General features: G+C 38.7%; 1 protein-coding gene and 1 pseudogene across 1 annotated transcript in view; one reads left to right on the forward strand and one right to left on the reverse strand.

Moving 5' to 3' along the window:
• The first annotated feature begins 307 nt into the window (after positions 1-307).
• LOC117309116 (uncharacterized) overlaps positions 308-22,750 on the forward strand; it is a 38,731-nt gene continuing 16,288 nt past the window's right edge. Inside the window, exons 1-3 of the mRNA XM_073795783.1 lie at positions 308-387; positions 18,446-18,528; positions 21,568-21,694. Of these exons, the coding sequence (XP_073651884.1) occupies positions 18,520-18,528; positions 21,568-21,694 (136 nt within the window). The 5' untranslated portion in view covers positions 308-387; positions 18,446-18,519. The remainder of the gene's footprint in view (positions 388-18,445; positions 18,529-21,567; positions 21,695-22,750) is intronic.
• Positions 20,040-20,409, reverse strand: LOC109550837 (small ribosomal subunit protein uS10-like; annotated as a pseudogene).

Here is a 22,750-nt window from a genome sequence, read left to right on the forward strand (position 1 = left end):
CTGTGTGTGTAGAGCTGGTTGTTAAATACTTAACAGCACTTCACTCCATAAAATGTTTTTTTGAGCTCTCCTTTCAGTATTTCAAATTTTATAACTGTTCTCTGACCCATCTCTACTGGGGAAGATTTTGAAATTTCTATTAATTGTACTATAGAACATTTCCTTTTTCTTGCCATGGAATGGTAATACTTTTTTTCTCATTTAGTTTAGATTTGGATTCAAGTTATATAATAATCAGCCATAGAAGAACGTTTATATATGAAAAATATTCATCTCTTTTTCTGTATCAGATAATTCATAGTGGTGAGAAGCCCTATGAAGATGAAGAATGTGGGAAGGCCTTTAGTTGTGCCTCAAACCTTGCTCAACATGGAAGAGTTCATATTGGTGAGAAATCCTGTGTATGTAAGGAATGTGGTAAGGCCTTTAGTGATGCTCCAATTCTTAGATTACATCATAGAATTCATAGTGGTGCGAAACCTTTTGAATGTGACAAACGTGGGAAATCTTAAGTACATTTCAAGCCTTAAAGCACACCTGAGAATTCATACTGGTGAGACAACCCTATGAATGTAAGGAATGTGGGAAGACCTTTAGTGTATATGGACTTACTCGGCATTAGTATTTGTACTGATGAGAAACCGTATGAATGTAACACGTGTGGGAAGTTCTTTAGTGCAAGTTCAACCCTTAAAATACATAAGAGGATTCATACTGGTGAGAAACCCTATGACCATAAGAAATGTGGAAAGGTCTTTAGAAGATGTGAAGGACTTATTTGACATAATAGTGTTCATACTGGTGAGAAGCCCTATAAATGTAACAAGTGTGGGAAGTCCTTTAGTGCCAGTTCAACCCTTAAAGTACCTCAGAGGATTCATACTTGTGAGAAACCTTATGAATGTAAGGAATGTGGGAAAGCCTTTCACACTGCCTCATACCTTGTTATATATAAGAGAATTCATACTGGTGAAAAAACTTTTGTGTGTCAGGAGCTTTGGAAAGCTTTTAGTTACAGCTATCAACTTACTATACATTATGGAGTTCATAGTGGTGAGAAATCTTATGAATGTAAGGAATGTGGGAAGACCTCTGGTCTGTGTGGAAGACTCACCAGGCATCAAACTACTCATAGTTGTAAGAAACGCTTTAGGGCTTCCCTGGTGGCACAGTGATTGAGAGTCTGCCTGCCGATGCAGGGGACGAGGGTTCGTGACCCGGTCTGGGAGGATCCCACATGCCGCGGAGCGGCTGGGCCCGTGAGCCATGGCCACTGGGCCTGCATGTCTGGAGCCTGTGCTCCGCAACGGGAGAGGCCACAACAGCGAGAGGCCCACTTACCGCAAAAAAAAAAAAAAAAAAAAAAAAAAATTGTGATTTGATATAGCATATTAACACATATATGTGGAATCTGAAATAATTGTTATAGACGATCTTATTTACAAAGCAGAAATAGAGACACAGATGTAGAGAACAAATGTATGGATACCAATGGGGAAACAGGGGGTGGGGGTGGGATGAACTGGGAGATTGAAATCAACATATATACACTATTGATATTATGTATAAAATAGATACCTAATGAGAACCTACTGTATAGCACAGGGAACTCTACTCAATCCTCTGTGGTGACCTAAATGAGAAGGAAATCCAAAAAAGAGGGGATGTATGTATAGCTGATTTACTTTGCTGTACAGTATAAGCTAACACAATAATGTAAAGCAACTATACTCCAATAAAAAATAAATAAAATAAAAATTGTGATTTGACTTAACATAAATGTTAGACAAAATTTGATATTTATTTTTAACAATTAAAATGAACACACAGATAATTTTAATATTTTTCATTCAATAAGATAATGGTGAATAGTCTAAGAATAGGGAATGAGGATAAGTTCACTATTTAAAACACTAGAAATACAAATTATCAAGGTATATATCAGTGTCAAAATTAACCATTTAGGTTCATCCTGCTCTCCATAATGAGTAACTTGTAAAATGTTGATGACTTCTTTTTCCTCAACTCACTTCATGCTCCTGGATCAATAGATGAATTTTCATGTTCTATTTTTTTTTAGCATTTTATAAATTTATTTATTTATTCTTGGCTGCATTGGGTCTTTGTTGCTGCGCAGGCTTTCTCTAGTTTTAGTGAGCGGGGGCTACTCTTCATTGCAATGTGTGGGCTTCTCACTGTGGTGGCTTCTCTTGTTGTGGAGCACAGGCTCTAGGCACGTGGGCTTCTGTAATTGTGGCACACAGGTTCTGTAGTTGTGGCTTGCAGGCTCTAGAGCGCAGGCTCAGTAGTTGTGGCGCACGGGCTTAGTTGCTCTGCGGCATGTGGGATCTTCCCGGACCAGGGCTCGAACCCATGTCCCCTGCATTGGCGGGCGGATTCTTAACCACTGCGCCACCAGGGAAGTCCCTCATTGTTTTTCATAATTACTTTCTGTAGCTTCTTTCTCCTCAGCTGAGACATTGCCTACATTCTCTATACTTTTTAATAAGTCATGCAGTCTCCTCATTAGCATCTTTAGTGAATTCCATATGTGTGATGACAGTAAAAGGATAAATTATCAATGAAGTTTCCCTTCAGTTCTTCCCATTAATGAAGAAACTCCTGCACCTAGCAACAGTCCAGGAGGTATTCATTACACTTTAGTCAGGTTAAACAAGAAAACAAAATCTGAACTCTTCCTTTCAGTTTTCAAATGTAATGAGCATGGAGTCACAACGATAAGTCAGAAATACCTGACGCATGGTTAGGCAGAGTGAGGACTTTGTGCTCTCTCACAAGAAGATGAGGTTGTTCAGTCATATTGAGGAAAGAGCATATCTCAAATGGAAGTAAGAGGGTTAGGTTGTGAGGTCTTGAGAAGTGGTTCCAAGCCCTGACCAAATCAGTGGCCTCAAGTACTATGAGTAGAGTAAGTTGTTGGAATTGAGAGGCAACCTACTACCCTTCCACATTCACAAATCCTGACATGGGGCATACTTAGGGAATAAAAACAAAAGGAGAACCTGGGCAAATTAATACCTCAATCATCACCACACACACCAGAGGCTAATTTTAAAATTTGACAGTATTAACTGTCAAAAGAAAGTGATGTTTTGTGAATTATGATATATTTTGGGACTGTGAATAGTTTATTTACTTTGGGGGAAATAGAGCAACATCTAGTGAAGCTGAAGATAGTAACCAGGATACATACACGAGAATGTTCACAGCACTGTTTTTTTGGTAAGTTCCAAAAATGGGAACCACATTCATTATTAATCTTTTTTTATTTTGCATAATTTTATTTCTTAAAAGCAGTTTAAGTTTTAGAACAAATTTGAGAGGGAGGTACGGAGATTTCCTATAGAGTCACTGCCCCCACACATGCATGGCTTCACACATTATCAACATCATTCACCAGAGCGGTACATTTTTTACCAAGGATGAACACATCATAACCACCTAACGTCCATAGCTTATCTTAGGGATCACTCTTGGTGTTGCACATTCTATGGATTTGAATAAATGCATAACGATATACATACATTATACATACATACATTATAATACCAAAGTTTAACGTGTGTGTGTGTGTGTATATACACACACAAATACAATATACAGAGGATAGTCACTGCCTTCTAAATCCTTTGTGTTGGGACTTCCTTGGTGGTGCATTGGTTAAGAATACGCCTGCCAATGCAGGGGACACGGGTTCAATCCCTGGTCCAGGAAGATCCCACATGCTGCAGAGCAAATAAGCTGGTGTGCCATAACTACTGAGCCTGTGCTCTAGTGTCTGTGAGCCACAACTACTGAAGCCCACATGCCTAGAGCCCACACACTGCAACAAGAGAAGCCACCACAATAAGAAGCCTGCGCACCACAACGAAGAGTAGCCCCTGCTTGCCGCAACTAGAGAAAGCCCGTGCATAGCAACGAAGACCCAAAGCAGACAAAAATAAATAAATTTATTTTTTAAAAAATCCTTTGTGCTTTCCCTATTCATCTGTCTCCTCCTTTGGCAACCACTAGTCTTTTTATTGTGTCCTTTTCCAGAATATCTCATAGTTGGAATCATAGCAGTATATGGCTTTTAAAACTTGGATTCTTTGACTTAGCAATATGCCTTTAAGGTTCCTCCATGTCTTTTTATGGTGTGATAGATAATTTCTACTTAGTGCTGAATAATAATATTCCATTATCTGGATGTTTCACAATGTATTTATCCATTCACCTACTGAAGGACATCTTGGTTGCATCCAAGTTTGAGCAATTATGATTAAAGCTGGTATAATCATTTGTGTGCAGGTTTTTGTGTTGACATAGTTTTCAACTACTTTGGGTAAGTACCAAGGAGTGCAATTGCTGGACTGTATGCAAAGAGTATGTTTAGTTTTGTAAGAAACTTCAAAATCTCTTCCAAAGTAGTTGTAGCATTTTCCATTCCCATTAGCAGTGGATGACAGTTCCTGGTAATCCACCTCCTCACCAGTTTTTGGTGTTGTCAGTATTTTGGAATTTGACCATTCTAATAAGTGTGTGGTGGTATTTCCATGTTTTAATTTGTACTTCCCTAATGACATATGATGGTGAATACCTTAACATATGCTTATTTGGCATCTGTATATCTTTGGTAATGTTTCCAGGTGTTTTGCCCATTTTTTAATCCATTTGTTTTCTTTTTCTTTTTTTATAACTGATAGAATTAACATGTAACACTATATTCGTTCCAAGTGTACAGCATAATGATTCTTGCGTACGTTGTGAAACAATCAACACTATAAGTCTAGTTAACATGGGTCATCGTTCATAGTTACAATTTTTTTCTTGTGATGAGAACTTTTAAGATCTCTCTTAGGAGCAGACAGCCAGGACTCCAAGGTGGCATCAGTTGTACCACTGAAGAAGCTCCTGGATGTCAAATTAAGGGAGCTGCCAAGCTGGATACTAATGCAGGATTTCATCCCTAAAGGCATTGCTGGAGCATTCAAAGAGGCCAGAGCCTTATGGGCATGTGTAAATAAAAGCAAATCTCTGGGTATTTCATGTCTCTTTTTGCTCTGAATTAATCTGGCCAGTAAAAGCCTTCTCAGATCAGTAAGTTATGTAGAGAAGGACAGGGTGAGATTGTTAGCTCTTGAATTTCCATGTTTGATGGGTCCTATCAAAGGCTGGCTCTGAGGTATTTCAGACAAGGAATGTTTTCTGTTGCTTAGAATCAGTACCACTGCCTCCATCCATCTTAAAGAAATGTCATAAGACTTGGGGAAAATGAGTTTGAAACATAAGGAGACATCATTCTGTCTCCCTGCCAGACAAAACTGAGACGAATATTTGAAATGGTCTATCCCTCAGCTCTGTGCATTTTAAAGTGCAGGACTAGTCAGATCAGTCCTGTGGAAGCCACGTCATCATCCTTTAGGGGCCTGCGTGGTCGCCAGCCTCCTCAGGGCCCCCCCTCCTTCTGTGTTTTTCTTTATAATTTTGGTCACCCTGTGGCTCTCTTTTGCGTACTGTTTCCTCCTTCCCTGAGGCCTTTCCTCAGCTTTGCCCTCTCATATTAGAAGGTGTAGAGTGTGCCCTCAGAGAAGTGACTTCCTTTCCTGTTTGCAGGTTATTACTGGTATTACAACAAGTACTTCAACATGAAGAAAGGGAGCGTTGCTGGGCCTTCTATGGTGCCGGCAGCTTATGTGCTTTTCAACTACTGACATTCTTACAAGGAATTTAGTGAGTCTCTTGGGTTGCTTTGTCTTTGGTGGGGTTTCCCTTGACAGGGTGGTATTGGTTCCCTGTCAAATTGACAAGTCCTTCATTCTCCTGACAACTGAAGAATTGGAAGGACTTATCAGAATACAGCATACTTTAAGTGAGAAAATTGTGGCAAAGACAAAGATAGGAAAAATAAGATGAAGCTGGGATAAAGGTAATACTTAGGAAGCATTCTATAAGATACTGTAGGCTCTACCAAAGGTTGGTGGAAAACTTGGCTTTATCTTCCTAGCAGCCAGTGTGAAGAGGGAAATAGGTCAGTGCTACAGTCCGATGTCTGTGTAGTGCTCTGGAAAAGCCTGGCTATTCCTGGTTCTGAGACCTGAGGGGAGTTTGTCCGGCGGGAGATGCTGGGAACAGTTTCAGTGGTGGCCACTGGCTGGGCTTCATGGGCCCTTTCTGACAGCATTCAGCCCCTTGCTAGTCTGTTGCATCCAGAGCAATGAAAGATGGGCTCTTGGGTGCTGTTTTTCTGAGTTGGGTGTTCCTTCAGGGAAGGAAGAAGCTGGCCAGGTGGCAGATCAGCTCCTAATTCCTCAAGCGGGTTCTGGATCATCTCCTGAAAGGAATTTTCAGGATGGCTTCATGTGATCTTAGCCTGTTGCCTTCCCCGGCATCCTGTGCTTTCACCATACCTTTGAAGAAACTTACCATTTTGCCCTTCTAACTTCAGAACATGATCGGCCAAGCGAGTACCACTGAAGAGGGCGCACTCTGCATTCCTGACCATGACCTTTGCGGGGCACCCCTGAATCCTTTCATAACCTAATGGATAGCTAACACCCAATAAAAGATGACTGGTTAAAAAAAAAAGATCTCTCTTAGCAACTTTCAAGTATGTAATACAGTATTATTAACTATAATCACCATTCTGTATGTTACATCCCCGTGACTTATTTTATAATTGGAAGTCTGTAGCTTTTGGCCACCTTCACCCATTTCCCCCGCTGCCTCCGGCAACCATCAATCTGTTCTCTGTATCTATGGCTTTGGTTTCGTTTTTTTGTTTCTGATTTTTTTTTTTTTTAGATTTCACATATAAATGAGGTCATACAGTATTGGTATTTGTCTTTGTCTAACTTCACTTAGTACAATGCCCTCAAGATCCACCCATGTTGTCACAAATTGCAGGATTTCCTTCTTTTTATGATTGAATAATAATTGTATATATGCCACATTTTTTAAAAATCCATTCATCTCTTGATGAACTCTTGTTGTTTCCATGTCTTGGCTATTGTAAATAATGCTGCATTGAACATTGGAGTGCAGATATATTTTCAAGATAGTGATTTTGTTTCCTTTGGTTAAATACCAAGAAGTGGAACTGCTGGGTTATATGGTAGTTCTAATTTTTTTGAGGAATCTCCATACTGTTTTCCATAATAGCTGCACTAATTTACATTCCCTCCAGCAGTACATAAGGGTTCCCTTTTCTCCACATTCTTTCCCACACTTATTTCTTGTCTTTTTGGTAATAGACATTCTTACAGGTGTGAGGTGATATTTTTATTGTAGTTTTGATTTGCATTTCCCTGATGATTAGTGATGTTGAGCACCTTTTCCTGTACCTGTTGGCCATTTGTATGTCTTCTTTGGAAAAATGTCTATTCAGAGCCTCTCCCTATTTTTTAATTGGGTTGTTTGTTTGCCTTTCTATTAAGTTGTATAAGGTTTTATTTCTTAATATATTGTGGATTGTAAATCAACTATACTCCATTATAAAATAAAAATTAAAAAAATATATTGTAGAAATTGTTTTATCATGATACTTAGTGCCAAAAGCAGGAGATATTATATACTAAGTAGCAGTGCATTTAAATGTACATCAAAAAAATCCTTGTAAGAAACATTTTGAAATGTTCACACAGGTTTTTATACAAGAACTGTATTATGCATTTGATTCTCCTTTATGTTGTTTTCCAAAATTTCTTAGATAATTTTATTAATTTTTGTTATGAAATCACAAGAGAGCAAACATTTCACGTGCTTCCCTCCTTCTCTTGTATTGCAAGGCCTAAAATTTCATGTGCTGTCTTAATATCTTTGAACCTCTCAGGGCCCGTAGGCCTAACCATGAGTTCCCCTCTTCTCACCAGACATGCCCACCAAGCAGTGGGAAGAAAACTAACCACGCTGTTAGTTCCCGTATCAGCCAAATCATGTCCCTGTCAGCCACAAATTAATCAAAGAAGCCAATCACATCCTTGCACAGCAACCAGGGGGCACCTCATCCTCTTGTTAGTAGAAATCCTGCTCCCAAGTGACACCACCCTGTGACATGTTGTGTCCTTCTCCTGTAGGATTTGAGGATACTCGACTCAGACTGCTGTCAATCTCATCTGTCTAGAATCTAGGTGTGTGTTAGGATATCTTCAGAACCCTAGGGCAGGACTCTCTCCATCACCGCTAGCTGAAAAAACACCTGCCTACTCATTTTTACTGCTGTTCCGTGAGTTTTCAGTACCTACACTGAGAAAGATTTTATAAAGCTCAAGTAACCTTCAAATAGGAACGCTAGATCATGTTGTCAGCCTGTATGTTTGTGATTGAAATTTTATTTTGCTGAGCCTACAAACTAATATTAAACTTTTGCCCTATTTGTAAGACAGATAAGGCTAAAATTATAGGTATTATAGGTACGTATCCCTCATTAAGCTTGGACTCAAATGGAAAAGGAGTCTTTTAGATTATTTCTTCAGGTTGGGTGAAAGTGGAGCTTTAGAATTAGAAGTGCGAGTTAAAGGGGGAGAGAGGGAAAAAAAGAACTAAGCGTTAAAATGGGAAAATGTTGGTAGCAGAAACAGATATTCTTACACTGCTGTGAATATGTAAAATGGTATAATCACAGTGAGAAATTTGTCAGTATCACAAGTTAATGTGCAAAAAGCAAGACCACTTTCGAGAACTTAAGTTACATGTAAGCCTACATAGGTGCAAACTGAAGTTTATGGAGGGATATTAACTGAGCATTGGTTGTGAGAAAAAAATAGGAAAATCCATAATATTTATTTGTAGAGTTTTGTTTCTTAGAGAAGGTTTCAGCTACACATACTGTGGTCTATTTTGCAGTTGTTGAAAATGATGACACTCCTTAAGTACTGATATGGAAACACATTTGTGTGAAGAAAAAGAAATACATACTTTCATATGCATATAGCATACATAGTATTTGAAATTACATATACATTTTGTATTCATATGTGTGTGTGTAACATTGTATATTTTATTTTAAAATAACTTATCTGGGGGCTTCCCTGGTGGCACAGTGGTTAAGAATCCGACTGCCAATGCAGGGAACACGGGTTCGAGCCCTGGTCCGTGAAGATTCCACATGCCGTGGAGCAACTAATCCTGTGAGCCACAACTACTGAGCCTGCAGTCTAGAGCCTGTGCTCCGCAACAAGAGAAGCCCGCGCGCAACGAAGAGTAGCCCCTGCTCGCCGCAACTAGAGAAAGTCCGCACGCAGCAACGAAGACCCATTGCAGCCAAAAATAAATAAATAAAATAAATAAATTAATAAAAATAAAATAACTTATCTGAAACAACAAGGTCCTACTGTATAGCACAGGGAACTAAATTCAATATCCTATGATTAAACCATAACAGAAAAGAATATGAAAAAGTATATATATATATGTATAACTGAGTCACTTTGTTGTACAGAAATTAACACAACATTGTAAATCAATTTTACTTCAATAATATTTTTTTAAATGTCAAATTATTTTATGAGAAAAAAATAAAATAACGTCTGGAAGGCTATATACACTAAAATCAAAATGCTGTGCATGCTAAGGTTAGCTACTATATGTCTGAAATATATGGCAGAAGAGGTTGATCGCATTTTTAGTTAAACTTTATATCCTTTTGAAATGTTAATCTATGCGTGGATTGCATATTTAAAATATGTTGTAATGCTGATAACTGAAATATGGGCATCCTTTGATGAGAACTTTACATTTCCCATTTGCTTACTCATGAACTCACTCATGAATCTAAATATATATATGTGTAATGCAACCTTAATTCTTCTGATAGCCCAGAATAATCTTCCTCCTTTCAGATTTTGAGTCTGATTTATCTTCACTGCCCAAACAACTGAGAAGCAAAGTATTTTTCAATGAGATGTCATGACCAGGCATTACGAATTAAAAGATGTTTCTCAACCTGTGGGCTTTTAAAAATGCAGTCAAGCTCGCCACTTCACAATAGAGCAGAGAGGGATGAAAAGAATCGCTTAACAACAATTTCTGGTGGACATAATATTGTAAAATGTAAATAAGGTATTGCTTTTTGTTCTAGTTTTCAGAGAACTGCAATCAGTATTCTTGAAAAAGGGACCAAAACTCATTCTCCCTTTTTCTACAATGAGAATATATTATAAAGTCTCACTGTATCCAGGTTTTCTCACCTGGAAACACGTCTTTGCTAATCAACAGTATAATGTTATACACCTTATGTAAACTCAGAGGCTTCAGCTCTAAAACCGGAGTAGTCAGCACCTGTGGCATTGCGAGTGGAATGAGCGTTTTAGGGAAGGGATACATTCACCTGCACACTCGTAACACACGACACAAACACGCACAGTTTGGTTGGATCATGAACCCACTTCAAGAGCTCGCACTGGATGGCCCTCGAGGTCATATTACTTGATTCAACGGGACAGACCCTTCACACGCAAGCCTGAAGCCTTGGAAAAGAAGAGCTCCGCAGGCCCCTCCTCACAATCCTCTGGTCCGGCCGCACCCTCACTCGCCGCCTCCTGGCCCTGGGAACAGCTGAACCCGCCTTCCGCCTCAGGTTGGGCCTCCGGGCGTTGGGACACCAGCGCTGCGCAGGCGCAGTGGGGCGGTCATTCCCAGAAATCTCCAGGCCCGGCCCGGCAGTTGCTTTGCTTCAGGACTTTAACAACCTGGAACCTCACGTCCCACAGACGGCGAGGTGACTTTGACCTCCGGTTCCTTTTCCGTGTCCCGTGTTGCGTACTGCGCGTGAGTGGCACCCGTCCGAGGAAGAATCCGCTTGGGTCGCCGCGAAGACGGCTGCGCAGACGTAGCTGGCGCCCATGAGGGACAGCCAGTGGCGGTGAGACTGGGATTGCGGGAGGCGCTCAAAGCGTGGACGGCCGGAGCGCAGCCACGCGAGTCCGCCCGCCCCGTCGGGGCTGTGGGCGCTTGAGCAGCGGGGAGGGTGATTTTATCTCTTAGAGTGAGTGCGATTGTGAGACTGAGAGAGGTGTGTGTTCCTCCTTGTGTGACGGAGACACAGGGTGCATGTCCTTTTTGTGAATGTGGATTGCAGTGGCTCTACGGTGTCATGTGACACATAGCTCTTTTTCCCCTTTGCTGCTTCTAGGCTTCTCTCAAACATGTACTTCTCCCAAAGAATGTGGGCGCAGTTGGGAAATCTGGTTTTGAGTCCTACAAGACACCTTCCAGCAAGAAAGTACATACCAGCTGCTGAGATCGGAATTTTAAATCAACAATTGCCCCTGAGACAGGCTCCTAGGAACGTATGGATAAAAAGACTCCCAAGATTAGGATTCCTTCCTCGGATTACCCTCCCTGGCACTTCTCTGGGGCTCATTTATGTATTTGAGTATGAAAGCATTTGAGTATGAAACTATGAGCTCTGACGGGAGAAACCTGTGAGCCCTGATACAGATCGCACAATCCTACTTAATTCTGGTTATAGGTATGAGGTCACAGCGGGTTTAGTAGTCTTGAAGGATGGCACACAATAAATGCTCAACATTGTCTTTATTCTGTGTCATTCACCCTTCAGATTCTATAAATCAGTGATGAAAATATGGTGTTAATGTGTTGAGTGCTTGCATGTCAAAGGGCTAGTGGACGCTAGTTTTCCAGAACAAGTGTTCTGATCCAGGGATCCTTTGTATTTTGGGGCCTACAGGGGACCACAAATCCCTTGTGCTTGTATAGAATTACTGCATATATTTGGAAAGATGCATTTTTCAAAGGTGTGATAACCCAAAAGATTAGACCTGGGTAATTGATATGCAATTAAAGACTGTTATACCTTGGGATGGTTTTGCACAAAATTAATGATTATACTAATGGAATGGTTAAGAAAATCACACGATATCCATGAGATAGAATATTATGTAGATAATAAAATTCCTGTTTATAAGAATTAGCCGTTACAAGAAAAAAAATGGCTATGATCTAATATTAAGCAATCTTAATATGTAGATAATAGTAGTCAAGAAAATTTGAAATTATATATGCAACTCATTTTAAAAAAAGAATTTTGTAAAAACTTTTGCAAGGATTATATCCAAAATGATAGTTTAATTGGTTTTTCAGAGAAGAATGAAAATGTTTAGCCACACTTATTGAGCATTTTCTGTGTACCCAGAACTTTTCTACCTATTTGGTATACATATTCACATTAATTTGCAAAGGCAATTTCCTTTTCCATTGATGTTAGAGTGTTTATAGGGAAATGTCTCTAATTATATCAGTGCAGTACAGCTAAAGGATATTCAAGAAGTGAATATACTTAAGTGGTATTTATTTTATTTATTTATTTTTATTCGAGTATAGTTGCTTTACACTGCTGTGTCAGTTTCTGCTGTACAGCAAAGTGAATCAGCCATACGTATACATACATCCCCTCTTTTTTGGATTTCCTTCCCATTTAGGTCACCACAGAGCACCGAGTAGAGTTCCCTGTGCTATGTGGTTGGTCCTCATTAGTTATCTATTTTATACATAGTGTATATATGTCAATTCCAATCTCCCAATTCATCTCACTCTCCCTCCCCCTTGGTATCCATACGTTTGTTCTCTATGTCTGAGTCTCTATTTCTTCTTTGCAAATAAGATCCTCTTTACCATTTTTCTAGATTCCACATATATGCGTTAACATACGATATTTGTTTTTCTGACCTACTTCACTCTGTATGACAGTCTCTAGGTCCATCCATGTCTCTGCAAATGACACAATTTCATTCCTTTTTATGGTTGATATTCCATTGTATATGTACCACATCTTCTTTATCCATTCCTCTGTTGATGGACATTTAGGTTGCTTCCCTGTCCTGGCTATTGTAAATAGTGCTGCAATGAACATTGGGGTGCATGTATCTTTTTGATTATGGTTTTCTCCTGGTATATGCCCAGTAGTGGGATTGCTGGGTCATATCGTAGTTCTATTTTTAGGTTTTTTTTTAATAAACTTATTTATTTATTTAGGGCTGTGTTGGGTCTTTGTTGCTGTGCGTGGGCTTTCTCTAGTTGCGGCGAGAGGGGCCTACTCTTCTTTGTGGTGCACGGGCTTCTCATCACGGTGGCTTCTCTTGTTGCGGAGCACAGGCTCTAGGCACATGGGCTTCAGTAGTTGTGGCATGCAGGCTCAGTAGTTGTGGCTCATGGGCTCTAGAGCACAGGCTAAGTCGTTGTGGCACATGGGCTTAGTTGCTCTGCGGCAGGTGGGGTCTTCCTGGACCAGGGATTGAACCCGTGTCCCCTGCATTGGCCGGCGGATTCTTAACCACTGCGCCACCAGGGAAGTCCCCTATTTTTAGTTTTTTAAGGAACCTCCATACTGTTCTCCATAGTGGCTGTATCAATTTACATTCCCACCAACAGTGTAAGAAGGTTCCCTTTTCTCCACACCCTCTCCGGCATTTATTGTTTGTAGATTTTTTGATGATGGTCATTCTGACCGGTGTGAGGTGGTACCTCACTATAGTTTTGATTTACATTTCTCTAATAATTAGTGATGTTAAGCATCTTTTCATGTGTCTGTTGGCCATCTGTATGTCTTCTTTGGAGAAATGTCTATTTAGGTCTTCCACCCATTTTTTGATTGGGTTGTTTGCTTTTTCGATATTGAGCTGCATGAGCTGTTTGTATATTTTGGAGATTAATCCTTTGTCAGTTGCTTCACTTGCAAATATTTTCTCCCATTTTCTTCTCGTCTTGTTTATGGTTTGCTGTGCAAAAGCTTTTAAGTTTAATTGGGTCCCATTTGTTTATTTTTGTTTTTATTTTCATTACTCTCGGAGGTGGGTCAAAAAAGATCTTTCTGCAATTTATGTCAAAGAGTGTTCTGCCTATGTTTTCCTCTAAGAGTTTTATAGTGTCTGGCCTTACATTTAGGTCTTTAATCCATTTTGAGTTTATTTTTGTGTATGGTGTTAGGGAGTGTTCTAATTTCATTCTTTTACATGTAGCTGTCCAGTTTTCCCAGCACCACTTATTGAAGAGGCGGTCTTTTCTCCACTGTATAGTCTTGTCTCCTTTGTCATAGATTAGGTGACCATAGGTGCATGGGTTTATCTCTGGGCTTTCCATCCTGTTCCATTGATCTATATTTCTGTTTTTGTGCTAGTACACTACTATGCGGATTTTAGTTCCCTAACTAGGGATCGAACCCGGGTCCTCTGCAGTGGAAGCATTGGGTCCTAACCACTGGACGGCCAGGGAATTCCCTTAACTGGTATTTATTTTATTTTATTTTATTTATTTATTTTTTTTGGTATTTATTTTAATCACATTGATTTTTTTTCATTGTCATATTAACAGATTTTTAAAATGAGGAATATATGGCCTCTTCCCAAGTGATGTCTATACATATTTTAATACTTTGAAATATCTTTATATATTTTATTTATGATGATGGAATTAATACAGGCTTATTGCAAAAAATTTTCATTTCTTTAGGGAATTTACTGAGAAGAAAGCAAGGATAACCCATTATCTCCCTGCTTAGAGATAGTCACTTTAACATTTTGGTGTATATTTTTCCAATTTTGTGTGGTTTTGTTTTGGCAGAATAAAATTGATCAAATAAAGGAGATAAGGTTCAACTCATAGTTCAAAAAAGAAATCTAATCCAATGATAGTTTTCTTTATACCCCTGTACATGTAGGGAGAAGAGGGAAGGGCAGAGAATCTTGTGTGAAAAGCATTACAAGTAGTTAAACCTTTTAGTTATTACAAATGTTATTTAAAACTTAATTACCAGGGCACCATATTACTAAGTAAGACATGCTTTCAGAGTTAATAATTTAGAGATTTAAGCTTGTTTTCAGAAAAAATAACACTAATCTCTGATTTCCAGGTGTCTTACAAGTACAAACAATATTTCCAAACATTGTTGTTATACCAGAAAATAAAGATTATATTTATAAATATTTACATAAATCTCTATACTGTGCAAAGAATAAGATTCCATTCTCCAGTTAGTTTTCCCAGTTTTATCATGATGTTCTTTGAACAGGTTTATGATTCTGAACAGTTTTTCTTGCTCTCTATAGCTGCTGGGGACTGAGGAAGGGGACATTTTCTCTCTTCTTGTCTGATCTCTCTCTCTCTCTTTTTAATTAATGATTTTATTAAGCAGAAATCTGCTTTTTCAAACGTACCTCCTAAAATTTTAAATACTAGAATTAGAAGAAAGAGGACACCCAAGAAGCACAAGTTTTAATATAATAAAACCAGGAAGCACCAGAATTAGCTTCCTTTTATAATAAAAGATTAAGGAACATGGAATGATTTTGTTCTTCAATAATGATAGATAATTTACATTAGTCATCATGATATACAATTTAGTGTGTATTTGAATTATTTTGCCTAGTCTTCAAACTAGTCATATATCGTATGTGATATTTTTATCCCTACTTTGCTGATGAGGAAATCGGCATTGAAATATTTTTCTTAATTTCAACGGGATGCCACCTCTTAAATTATGCATACTTTTTTAGACCTGCCTTCTTCACCGAGCAATTCTTTTAATATTGTTTTCCGTCAATTATATGGTTTAATATCGTTCTTATTAAGAATGGCATGGGGGGACTTCCCTGGTGGCGCAGTGGTTAAGAATCCTCCTGCCAGTGCAGGGGAAAGGGGTTCAAGCCCTGGTCCGGGAAGATCCCACCTGCTGCAGAACAACTAAGTCCATGAGCCACAACTACTGAGCCTGCGTTCTAGAACCCACGAGCCACAACTAGTTAGACCTTTTGCCACAACTACTGAAGCCCGCGTGCCTACAGCCCATGCTCAGCAACAAGAGAAGCCACCGCAGTGAGAAGCACACGTACTGCAACGAGGAGCAGCCTCCGCTCGCTGCAACTAGAGAAAGCCCATGCAGCAACAAAGACCCAATGCACCCAAAAAAAAAAAAAAAAAAAAAAGGCATAGTATGTCACAATATAGCAGACTATAATATAGTTAACCTGTTTGCCTGCTGTGAGATTTTTATGTTTTTAATTTTGGACTATCAAAAATTATTCTCTGATGAACATTCTTGTGCATATACCTTGTGAACTTCTGTAAGTTATTTCCTTTAAAATTTTTCTAAAAGTGGTATTTTGTAGTCAAAAATCATACTTCTTTTAATTGTTTAAAATATGTCAGACCTGGAAAGTATAATATTTGAAGTAATACAGCCACTAAAAAGACATAATTACGTCCTTCAGAGTACATATAATCTGTGAAGGAAGTTAAAATCTGAATATGAATAATTGAAAGCTAGTGTGTGATAAAGGCCACTGGTGAGAGTTAGGTGACCTGCCTAAAGGAGACATCAGTGTGACTATAGTGACAGTAAGCATATAAACAAGTAATACTGAACACATGGGATCTGTATGGCAATAAGTGGATTTTTTTACTATAACCTTTATATTTTGTAGATTTCATTCTAATGATATTAGATGTATAGCAAAATTAATAGGTAAGATAATTCAGCAGCTATCTGGAGGATATCACGACAAAACTGACAGGTTCAGAAACAAGATAAATTCTTCTGTTGAAAAGATCTGAAATAAAGCTGTATTGAGACTGTCATCACTTCACAAAAGAGATTACTCAGGGACTGTTCCCAAGTTTTTTGTGGTCAGAATTCCAACATAACTGAGAAGAAATTATAAAATGAGATATTGGGATCCAAAGGAAACAAAATATAAGCCATATAGTAAAATGATCTGAATTTATTTATTTAAAATAATTGTTTTAAAGTTTTTTGATGTGGACCATTTTTAAAGTCTTTATTGAGTTTGTTACAATATTGCTTCTTGGTTTTTTGGCCCCAAGGCATGTGGGATCTTAGCTCCCCAACCAGGGATCGAACCTGCACCCCCTGCATTGGAAGGTGAAGTCTTTTTTTTTTCTTAATATTTATTTATTTATTTGGTTACCTTGGTCTTACTTGCGGCAGAAGGGCTCCTTAGTTGTGGCTTGCGGGCTCCTTAATTGTGGCATGTGAACTCTTAGTTGCGGCATACATGTGGGATCTAGTTCCCTGACCCGGGATAGAACGTGAGCTGCCTGCATTGGGAGCATGGAGTCTTATCCACTGTGCCACCAGGGAAGTCCCTGAAAGGTGAAGTCTTAACCACTGGACTGCCAGAGACATCCCAATGATCTGAATTTAAAGAACAAAGAACTTTGTGGACGTCTTCACCTTAACAAATTTAGAAAAAAACATATTTTGGACTTCCCTGGTGGCACAGTGGTTAAGAATCCTCCTGCCAATGCAGGGGACATGGGTCTGAGCCTTGGTTGGGGAAGATCCCACATGCTGAGGAGCAACTAAGCCCCTGCGCCACAACTATAGAGCCTGCCCTCTAGAGCCTGTGCACCGCAACAAGAGAAGCCACCGCAATGAGAAGCCCGTGCACCGCAATGAAAAGTAGCCCCTGCTCGCCGCAACTACAGAAAGCCCATGTGCAGCAACAAATAAATTAAAAAAAAAAATTTCAAGTTCTTATGTCAATTGTTACAATGATTATGAAGTAACCTTAAAAAAAAACCCAAAACTCAAGATCTAAGCAAAAAGATAGGGATTGCCGATGTCAAATTCTGATCATGGCAAAGGTATAATTTATGTCTTCACTAGTTTTGATTGTTTCATGTATGAACTAAAAACAACTGAATACCCAGTACTTCATTCCTAAAAACACCCCCTAAAAAACAAAACAATAAAAACATAACCAAAAATATAATAGCTGTTAATATATGGCCATATATATTTCCAGACTTTTCTATTTTCTGTTTTATGATTGTCATTCTTTTCTCTGTATTGATTAATATGCTCTTATATTTTATAAATAGAAATATATTAGTCAACCTGATTTTTCTATTGACATTATATATGGAACATTTTCCACGTCCTTAAATATTCTTCCCAATTTAACATTGAATGACTACTTGTATAATCTAGTATAATATTGGTCATATATTTAACTAATAAGCTTTGCTGGACTCAGAATGCTGAACATTACTTGTCCATCTCTAATATTTTGATCAACTTCACCCACTTTCAAGCCCAGAAAGAGGTTCTGATTTGGATTATGTGGCCTCTTTTCTCTTGAAGTTGGGAATGGAGAGAAGAAGATCTGCTCAGAGCAGGACAGAGCTGCCCAATCTTAGTTTCACGTCAACCTGGTAACAATGGTACATTGGCCAGAAAATTTTCTACTGAAGTATCTGGGTCTGGTTTCAATGCAGAAATGACTGCAGCTGAGACTCCTAGGAATTGAGTGAGGAAATGGATTTGTCCAGAATCCTAACTTACCCAAGTTGTGTGTGATATGAAGTAATTTGGAATCTGGAATGGAAGAGCATAAATGGTAATATTAACTTAAACCCAGTGAGGAAACACTAAAATACAACTGGTCTCAAGGTCTTTCTCTTCTCCCAGGTCTGGATTTTCTGGACTCTGCTTTTCTGGTAGAGGAGCCCAGAGGACTGATCATCTCTTGCAGGTCTAAAACCATGGCCCATGTAAGTTGATGTTTCTCTCCTTCTTGAAATATGTGTATTTTTTTTTTTTTTGGTCATGTAAGTATTTTCATTAATTTTCCTGATGTTTCCTAACAGAAAGTTCCCTCAAATAACCTGTTTCCTAGCTATTGTTCCAGAGAAATATGTGGCCAAATTACCTGGCACTGTCTCCGTATGGCCCATTCAAAACTAACTAGTGTTCATGTAATTATTGTCCAAAATTTTCAATATATTTTAAGTGCCCATTCTTCAATTAAGGGCAGTGATGGAACAGTGGGGTAAGTTCTTTGAAGTAGAAATTTATGCTATGCAGGTCAGATCTGTAGTTTGGAGATGGAGACAATGGTTCTGTTTAACTATCCATGGTAAGACTTTGAAGTTTTCCACAGATCCGAGATTTCCAGGTAGATGAGGTGGAACTTATCATTGAATGACCTGAATCTTAATATGGTATGAAATTCCTGCTTTGTATGGATGAGTAGTATATGATTGGGGCTTTGAACATGGAGGTCATGGATTTGGTAGGAAAGCCATGAGACATAAACACTAAGGCTATTTTGTTGTTGAATGAGACATGCTAAGTTTGTGTAACATCTATATAATTGACCAGCCTTCTTCAGTATCATTTAAATCAATGAATTATCTTTTAGTGCATAATGAGTTACTCTGAAACATAGCATCTTAAAGCAGCAACCGTTTATCTCACAGTTTCAGTGAGTTAGATATCTGGATGTTGCTTAGCTTGGCTCTCCTGCTCTGTGTCTCTTACAGGGTTATAATGTGTTGGTCAGGGTTTGCAGTCATTTTAAAGCTCAACTTTGAGTGGATCTGCATCCGAACTCATTGAAGTGGTTGTTGACTTGATCCAGTTCTTCATGGCTGTTGCATTGAGGGCCTCACTTCCTCAGTAGCTGTTGGCTGGCGACTGCTCTTCGTTTATTGTTTTTTTGTTTTGTTTTGTTGTTTTTTGTCTATAAAATTTATTAACAAAGTTTCAAAAACATTTTGAAATTTTTCAAATTTAAAAGGAGTTATGACAAACTGGCAGAGCCAGGGCTGGAATTTAAGATCTATTTTCCCTGAGTTACTTGCCCTCTAGTACCTTAGGTTCTTAACCATGGCTGTACACATTAGAATCACCCCAGAAACTTTTGATAGTACCCCATATCAATTAAATCGGATTTTCCAGAGTAGAACCCAGACACATGTTCCCTGGAAAAGCTCCAATAGGCAGCCAGAACTGTATATATTCATCATCAACACAAGGTCTCACATGTTATTTAGCTAAGACATTTCAGTTTTCAAATAATGTCAAATGTAAACTAATTTAGTGGCCCCTGGAAAATATAATGAAAAAGAGTAAAACATAGGTTACCCATCTAATTTTAATTATTCTACTTAAAAGGTGGAATGAATTCCATAGCACAACTCTATTCCCAAGACCTGTCAGTATTATGAATAAAAGTCAACAATATTTAACAACTGATTATCAATTTATTAAAAATGTTGATTTAAGCATCTGCAATGGTGACTTCAGCCTCGACTCCTGGCTCAATACTGATGGAAGTGATCTGCTTGACAATCTCAGAAGGACTGCAGGTCAGTGAGTCGCTTGTGGATCCTCATCTGGAAACGATCCCAAATATTAGAACCTTCACCACAAGGAGTTTTCCTTGTAGTTATTCTCAGAGTCTTGGTAGGCATCCGAACCGGTCCTTTCACTTTGAGATTCTTTTCCTTCGCGCCTCTGCTCAGATCAGCACATACCTTCTTCAAAGACTTCACGTTGCGACTGGTGAGGGTGATTCTAATCCAGTGAATCGCCACCTCGGGCTCCACGGGAGTCTTCCCGGTATCTTGACGCGCAGGCTCAGCGGCCATGGCTCACCGGCCCAGCCGCTCTGCGGCATGTGGGATCCTCCCGGACCGGGGCACGAACCCACGTCCCCTGCATCGGCAGGCGGACTCCCAACTACTGCGCCACCAGGGAAGCCCCTTTCCCGGTATCTTTAAAAGCCATAGCTGCGGTGCGGCTTCCTGACCAACTTGTTCCTCCGCGAGAGCGAACGGCAGTGAATCAGGAGCAGGAGTGGACGGCCCGAGGCTCCGCTACAGCGGCGACCGCGTCTTCCTCCAAAAGAGGTTTATTATGTGGGGCTTTCCTTAGGGCAGCTCACACGTGGTAGCTGGCTTCATCAGAGTGACCGAGACAGCAAGAGAGAATAAGCAATGTGGAAATCATAGTTTTTTATAAGCTAATGTTGGATGTGACATTCCATCACTTTTCTATATTTGTTGGAAATAATTCTCTCTCACTGGGTTCAGACCACATTCAAAGGGAGAGGATTACATTAGGACATAAATACCAGGAAATGGAGATCACTGGTAATCAATGAGGTTACCTACTACACTCAGAATCAGGAAAGTGTTCAGTGAGAAATGGTAGATGGCAACAAAAATGCATATCATTATATGTAGTTGGTGAAAATAGAACCTTACAATTGTGGAAAACCTTCCAAATGTGCATCTAATTGTATAAATTATTAAATCTGATTTATTTATAAAATACAATGTCATATGCCAAAATAATAAATGGATTTATTGAATCAAGCAAAAATGCTTATGGCAAGATCTAACATAATAGTACTTGATACTTGAAGAAAATCGTATTAATTTTATGCAACCCAGTTTTTAAAATTTGGAGAAATATTTATTTATTGAGAATTTTTGAGGCAGATACCATTTGGACATTACTCTTGTATATACGCTTTTTAATTTAGGAGGGAAACATTATTTTGCCCATTTCCAAATGGTTCAGATATTTAGAAGTATCCCAGAATACTGAAGACATTTGACCTGTGTTGGCAGGCTTCTTAAAAAATATGTATACTTTGTGCTTAAGTCTCCTTCCACATCATAGATTGCCAGCCTACATACTTTCATTTTCTCTTTTCCTATGGAGAAGTCCATCAACGCCTGCTTCTGCTTTCAAAGTATTTTCTTTAATTTGCCCAGTGATACATGTGTTTACTGTTTCAGGGATCACTGACATTCAGTGATGTGGCCATAGGCTTCTCTCAGCAGGAGTGGGAATGTCTTGACCTCGTTCAGAAGACTTTGTACCGGGATGTGATGATGGAGAACTATGGTAACTTGGTCTCACTGGGTATGTTCATCCGCTTCAAATAATTTAGATTAATTTAGAATCTGCTCTATAGGCTGTGTATTTTTTTCTACTGTAATTTTCAGGGCTGCCTTTCCAGAAACTAGTTAAATTTGCTTTTTTTCCTCTTCCCAAAAACATGGTCTGAGCTTTGTCAGGTTAGAAATGGCAGCTCCATTAAACACTTTTATCTTCCCTATCCTTCAATCATATTCACATCTCCATGTGTTCTTTTTTTATATTTGCATCTCTTCCATAATGACCAAGCAGCTAAATTAGGTATTTGTGGCATATACTGTATAACCATGGTCAAAGGATCCAAGTTTTTTATTCATTTGTGCTCCAGATTGCTCTAATACTCCATTTTAAGATCTGAAACAGTTTCAGGGATATCAGCTTGACAGAGGGTCCTAAATTGCTCTCGGTATCAAAAGAGCCTCTACAGTTTATATGGTGATGGATTGCATAATTGGGATTTATTTAAAACTGTACCAAAAGCAGTTCATTTCTTAAAACGAAGTTCATCTGATTTGTGGTTGCAAGTTGTAATACATGAAAATTACATTCAAAATGGAATGAATATCTTATAGCTCTCTTTTCTTGTATCCTCTAGTGACATTAGAGCATAAGAATAATGTTAATAGCTAACATTTTGATTACTGTGTAGTAGTCATTATTCTAAGCACATTATGTGATTTAACTGATTAAAATAACTGAGAGTATTAACTGATTTAATTCCCCCAGCAGTACTATTATTATCCCCATTTTATAAATGAGAATACTGAGGTATAGTGGGTTTAAGTGAATTATTCGAGGTTATACCCACCTGGAAGGTAGCAAAGGCAGGAATTGATCCCAGGCTTCAAAATATGTTTTTAACCACATTATGTTTGCTCTCTAGAGTTAGAGGACATATGAGTTTGAATTTTAAATACAGCAAAACAACAACTTTGCCTTACCTAACTGACTCTTATCCTTTAATTTTCTCATTCTCTAAAATAGTCAATATCATTATGATCTTTTATTATCATAATTATAATTTTACCTTGACTAGTTACA

This window comes from Tursiops truncatus, chromosome 19, assembly GCF_011762595.2.
Source record: "Tursiops truncatus isolate mTurTru1 chromosome 19, mTurTru1.mat.Y, whole genome shotgun sequence".
Classification (NCBI taxonomy): Eukaryota; Metazoa; Chordata; class Mammalia; order Artiodactyla; family Delphinidae; genus Tursiops; species Tursiops truncatus.